Here is a 6195-nt window from a genome sequence, read left to right on the forward strand (position 1 = left end):
GAGGAGAGAAAGTGAGAAAGACAGGGAGAGAGAGAGTGAGAGAGGAGGCAGGAAAGGGGGTGTGAGAGAGTGAGACAAGGTGAGAGAGAGCCGGAGAGAGAAAGAGAGACAGACAGACATGGGGAGAGAGGGTGAGAGACAGAGCAAAAGAGACATGGGGAGAAAAGGAGAGAGGGAAAGAGACAGCAAGAGAGGAACAATGAGAGAGAAGGTGCAACAGAGAGAGTAAGACAGAGACTGAGTGGGTTTGAGTGAGGAAGGAGACACGAAGGGAGGTGGTGGTAGGAGACTGTGTGAGTCTGGAGGCCAATCTCCCGGAGGTTTACCAGCTGGGATGGAACAGTTTAGCTATAGAGAGAGGCTGGGTAAGATCAGGTTATCATCTTTGGAGCACAGAAAGTTGAGGGGGTTCTGATAGAGGAGCATGAGATAAGGAGGGGCAAGGACAGGGTCAATAGAAGACATCTGTCCCCCTTAATCAAAGGGTCAATAATAAAGAGAGAATGTTAAAGTGAAAGAATGGTGGTTGAGAGAGAATTTGAGGAAATATATTTCTCACTCAGAGGTGATGGGATGTCAGCGATGCACTGGCTGGGAGGGTCATTATGGTGGGAACCTCACAATAGTTGCGAAGTATTTGGATGATAACTAGGCTGTGGGCTAGTATGGGAAGGTGGGCCTAATCTAGATTTACATCATTTGGATGGTGTGGTTCAATGGGCCAAAGGGCCTCTCTGGTCTTGTGAGATTCTATGATTCTTTGACACTATGAGAGAGAGAGCAAGAAAGAGACTAGGTGGTGGGGAGTGTGAGGCAGAAGGGCATGCAGAGAGACAGTGAGACAGAGGGAGAGGCATATCAGCTGACACACAGAGAGAGCAAGAGAGAGACTGAGGTTGGCGGGGGGGCACTGAAAGAGACACAGGGGCATGAGGAGGGAATGAGACAGAGAGGAGTGAGAGCGTGAGTGAAAGACAAACCTGGGGGAGAGCAACATGAGGAAACACAGCGTGAAAGTGAAGGAGACTGGGAATACCGACTGAGGGCAGTGACAACGATTCCCGGGCACAGACTGGGAATACCGACGGAGGGCAGTGACAACGATTCCTGGGCACAGACTGGGAATACCAAGGGCAGTGACAACGATTCCCAGGGATAGACTAGGAATACCGACCGAGGGCAGTGACAACGATTCCCGTGAGAGACTGGGAATACAGACAGAGGACAGTGACAGCGATTCCTGGATAAAAAGACCGGAAATAGCGAGAGCAGTGACAGCAATTCCCATGAGAGACTCGAAATACCGACCAAGGACAGTGACAGTGATTCCTGGGGATAGACTGGGAATACCAACTGAAGACAGTGGTAGTGATTCCTGGGAGCGATCACAGAGCACAACAAGTGTGGTCCTACTGCTATTGAACCCAGTTGGCATGGTGCAATTTAGTTCAGGTGCAAATTATAAAGCAAATGTCCTCCCTGTCCAGGAGAGGTGGGGATTAAACAGCGTTCTGATCTGCATCGTAAATACATACCCCTTGCATCTCACAGAAGGCGAGGATTATGTTGGGCATTTCCTGTATTCACTTCCATCAGATTCCCAGCTCTTTTCTCACATATCCTTCCATCCCCGATTCCCCAGTGTTTTTTTTCCCTCAATTGGTTCTCTCCTGAGATACAGGCATTGCTGACCGGGTTGGTATTTAATATCCCTACCTTCTTGCCCTGGGTTATGAAGAGGGGACGACCTCACCTCAAACTGGTGCAGTAACTGGACCAACGAGTCTCCCACAAACAGAACATCGGGCTCCTTGTCCTTTGTGTCTGCCACAAAGCGGTTGTGCTGTAGGATACAAGAAGAAAAGGTGACGCCCAGGGGAGCAGATGTTATGCGGTAGGACTGCTGGAGGGTTAAATGCTGAGGGGTGATTATAGAGTCTTATAGCACAAAAACAGACCCGTCGGTCCAACCAGTCCATGTTGACCATAATCCCAACTGGTCCCACCTGCCTCTGCTTGGCCCATATCCCTCCAAACATTTCTTATCCATGTACTCATCCACATAATTTTCAAACGTAACTGTACCCACATCTACCACTTCCTCTGGACGTTCATTCCACACGCGTGTATTTTTAAAAATCTTTCTCCTCTCACCTTAAAAATGTTCCCCATAGTTTTGAACTCTTCCCTCCCCCCCCCCACTAGGGAAAACACACCTGCCATTCTACTTATCTATACCCCTCATGATTTTATAAACCCCTCAATCTCCCACGCTCCAGAGAAAAAAAAAAGTCCCAGCCTATCCTTATAACTCAAGCTCTCCATTCCCAGTAATATCCTGGTAAATCTTCTCGGAACCCTCTCCAGTTTAATAATATCTTACCTGTAACGGGGCGACTAGAACTGGACACAGTATTCCAGAAGGGACCTTACCAATGTCCTGAATAACCTCAATGTTACTTCCCTGCTCTTATACTCAGTGGTCTGAGCAATGTAGGCAAGCCTACGAAATGCCTTCTTAACAAACTTCAAAGAATTATGAACCTGAACCCCTAGATCTCTCCATTCTACATCATTTCTCAAGGCCCAACTTCTAACTATAACAGTCCTTTCTTTGTTTGTTTTACCAAAATGCAATACCTTACATTTATCCAAATTAAACTCCATTTGCCACTCTTCAGCCCATTGATAATATAAATGGGAAAATAGCACCCCCTGGAATTGGGAGGGTTCAGGAGTGATGTGCCAATAAAGTTTGTGCAGAAAGACGGATTGTCTGCAGGGCCAATAAATCCGAGCGACCCTTCCTAATTGCACACTGTGGTGAAACGGTTAAAAATTATGTCCCAATACATGTGTGAATCTAACCGGAATGGAGGTGTTGCTTAGTCCCGTGTGAATCTTATTACACACCTCCCCGTGTGATCAGCTGGAAAAGTCTCCAGTTCGGTGAGTCTGCTCCGGGGTTACGTTTAACCGCCGAGCGTGGGTTGTTGGCAACCGCTCTACGAGAACTGACGGCTCCCAGTTCCGGTAACATGTAGAGACACGTATGTGAGGAACAAGAGGATGGCCAGAGTGAGGGTAGGGCCGATCAGGGATAGTAGAGGGAACTTGTGCCTGGAGTCGGAGAAGGTAGGGGAGGTCCTTAACGAATACTTTGCTTCAGTATTCACTAGTGAGAGGGACTTTGACGATTCGGAGGACAGCGTGAAACAGGCTGATACACTAGAACAGGTGGAGGTGAAGAAGGAGGATGTGCTGGAAATTTTGATAAACATAAAAGATAGATAAATCCCCTGGGCCAGATGGGATAAACCCAAGGTTAACACTTGAAGCAAGGGAAGAGATTGCTGCTTGTTTGGCGATGATCTTTGCGTCCTCACTGTCCATTGGAGTAGTACCAGATGATTGGAGTGTGGCAAATGTTATTCACTTGTTCAAGGAAAGGAATGGGGATAATCCTGGGAATTACAGACAAATCAAGCTTACATCGGCAGTGGGCAAATTATTGGAGAGGATTCTGAGAGACAGGACTAGTTAAGCATGATTTGCCCTTCATGAACCCATGTAGCGTCTGTCCAATGGGACAATTTCTATCTAAGATGCCTTGCTATATCCTCCTTGACAATAGACTCAAGCATCTTCCCCACGAACTGGGTCTATAATTCCCCAGCTTTTGTCTACCTCCCTTTTTAAACAGTGACACCACACTTGCTGTTTTCCAATCTGCTGGAACTGCCCAAGAGTCCAACAAAGTTTGGAAATTTTCCACAAGTGCACTTACTATTTCTTCGGCCATCTCTTTTAGTACCCTGGGATACATTCCATCAGGACCAGGAGACCTGTCTATCTTTAGCTCCATTAGCTTGGAGAAAGTGAGGACTGCAGATGCTGGAGATCAGAGTCGAGAGTGTGGTGCTGGAAAAGTACAGCAGGTCAGGCAGCATCCGAGGAGCATCATGAGACTGAGATAATGTAGTGGGAGGGGAAATTAGCAAACTGGTGAAATCCACATTAATCCCACGGGGTTGCAGGGAGCCAAGGAGGAATATGAGGCGTTCTTCCTCCAGGCATCAGTTGGTTAGGGTTTGGTGATGGAGGAGGCCCAGAACCTGCATGTTCTTGATGGAATGGGAGGGGGAGTTGAAGTGTTCATCCACGGGGCAGTGGGGTTGGTGGGTGCGGGTGTCCCAGAGGTGACCTTAGAACATAGAACATAGAACATAGAAGAATACAGCGCAGTACAGGCCCTTGGGCCCTCGATGTTGCGCCGATCCAAGCCCACCTAAACTACACTAACCCACTATCCTCCATATACCTATCCAATTGCCTCTTAAATGTTGCAATTGTACCAGCCTCCACCATTTCCTCTGGCAGCTCATTCCAGGTCCTCGTCTCCTAGTGAGTAGCTGGTATGTCATTCGTGTCCTCCACTGTGAAGACTCACACAGAATACCTGTTCAATGCCTCAGCCGTTTCCTTGTATCCCATTACTAAATCCCACTTGTACATAGCCACTTTTCCCATTTTATACAGTCATAGAAACCTTTGCTCTGTCTTTACATTCTGAGCTAGTTTATTCTCATAACCTATCTGACTTTTCTTTGTACCTTTGTTTGTGGCTTATTGTTCACCTTTAAAGGTTTCACAATCTTCTAGTCTCCTGCTGATCTTAGATACTTTGTATGCCTTCTCTTTCAATTCGGTGGCCTCCTCCATGGGTTCCTTAGAAACCCATGGCAGATTACTTCTTTTCCTACAGTCCTTCCTTTTCACTGGAATATATTTTTGCTGAGCCCTTTGAAAAATTGCTTTAGGAAGTCCTCCACTGTTCGTCAACTGTCCCACCATAAAGTCTTCGCTTCCAGTCTATTTAAGCCAACTCCTCCCTCATGCTACTGTAGTTCATTTGTTTAAGCACAGGACTCTGGTATTGGACTCTCCATCTGTATTCTATACAGATCACTCCTTCCAAGAGGATCCCTATGATATCATGAATTATTCCTATCTCATTACATAGGACCAGGTCTAGGGTGGGCATCACAGATGACTGACTGTGTGGAGTTTGCACATTCTCCCCAAGTCTGCGTGGGTTTCCTCCGGGTGCTCCGGTTTCCTCCCACAGTCCAAAGATGTGCAGGTTAGGTGAATTGGCCATATTAAATTTCCCATAGTGTTAAGTGCATTAGTCAGAGGGAAATGGGTCTGGGTGGGTTACTCTCTGGAGGGTCGGTGTGGACTGGTGGGGCCAAAGGGCCTATTTCCACACTGTAGGGAATCTAATCTCATCTAATCTAGGAGAGCTTGCTCCCTCATCAGTTCCAATACATACTATTCAAGAAAACTAACGCAGATATATTCAATGAACTCCTCACCAAGGCTACCTTGACTGAGCTGGTTCAACCAATCTACATGCAGATTAAATCCCCCATGATAATTGCCATACCAGGCATTAGTTATTTCTTTATTTACTGCCTGCCCCAATGTGATAGTATTTTTTGGTGGCCTATAGACTATGCCTATCAGTGAGTTTGTCTTCTTAGAGTTTCTAATTTCCACCTAAATGCCATCCATGGCCCTCTGTGGTTGAGGATTCCAAGTGCATCACAAGCCTCTATGTAAAAATAATTTTTCCTCATCTCAGTCTAAACTGGCCTGCCCCTTCATTTTAAATCGTGGCCCCCTTCCCCACCTCGTTCTATACTCTCCAACCAGGGGGATTTATCTCACCTGCATCTGCCCTCCCTCTCCCATTAAAGTATTTTCTAGGTTTCAGTGAGGTCTCACTCTTCGTTAGTGTCCAGGAGCAGTTCCTCCTACAACAGTCCCGCTATCCTGCAGACAAGTCTGGGGAACCTTCGTTACACTCCTCCTGTGACTAAACTGTCTTTCCCAAGGTAGGGAGACCAAAAACCACGCTCAGACTTCAATGTCCTGTTCTCCCATCCTCCAGTGACACAGGCTAACATTCAGTGACTTAGAAGGATTGTTGGGGGGGGGGGGGGGAAGAAACGGGAATCAAATTGAAGCTTACAGAAGACTGAATGGCCTGGACAGAGTAGATGTTGGAAGATGTATCCATTGGTTGGAGAGACTAGGACCCAAGGGCACAGCCTTAGAGTAAAGGGAAGACCCTTTTAGAACGGAGATAAGGAGAAACTTCTTCGGCCAGGGAGTGGGGAACCTATGGGA

General features: G+C 47.0%; 1 protein-coding gene across 1 annotated transcript in view; it reads right to left on the bottom strand.

Moving 5' to 3' along the window:
* Positions 1-4722, bottom strand: part of LOC122541575 (platelet-activating factor acetylhydrolase IB subunit alpha1-like) — a 12114-nt gene extending 7392 nt beyond the window's left edge. The window contains exons 1-2 of the mRNA XM_043678408.1: positions 4638-4722; positions 1754-1938 (exon numbers count right to left, since the gene is read on the bottom strand). Of these exons, the coding sequence (XP_043534343.1) occupies positions 1754-1938; positions 4638-4722 (270 nt within the window). The remainder of the gene's footprint in view (positions 1-1753; positions 1939-4637) is intronic.
* Positions 4723-6195: the final 1473 nt, after the last annotated feature.

Source organism: Chiloscyllium plagiosum, chromosome 37, assembly GCF_004010195.1.
Source record: "Chiloscyllium plagiosum isolate BGI_BamShark_2017 chromosome 37, ASM401019v2, whole genome shotgun sequence".
Taxonomy (NCBI): Eukaryota; Metazoa; Chordata; class Chondrichthyes; order Orectolobiformes; family Hemiscylliidae; genus Chiloscyllium; species Chiloscyllium plagiosum.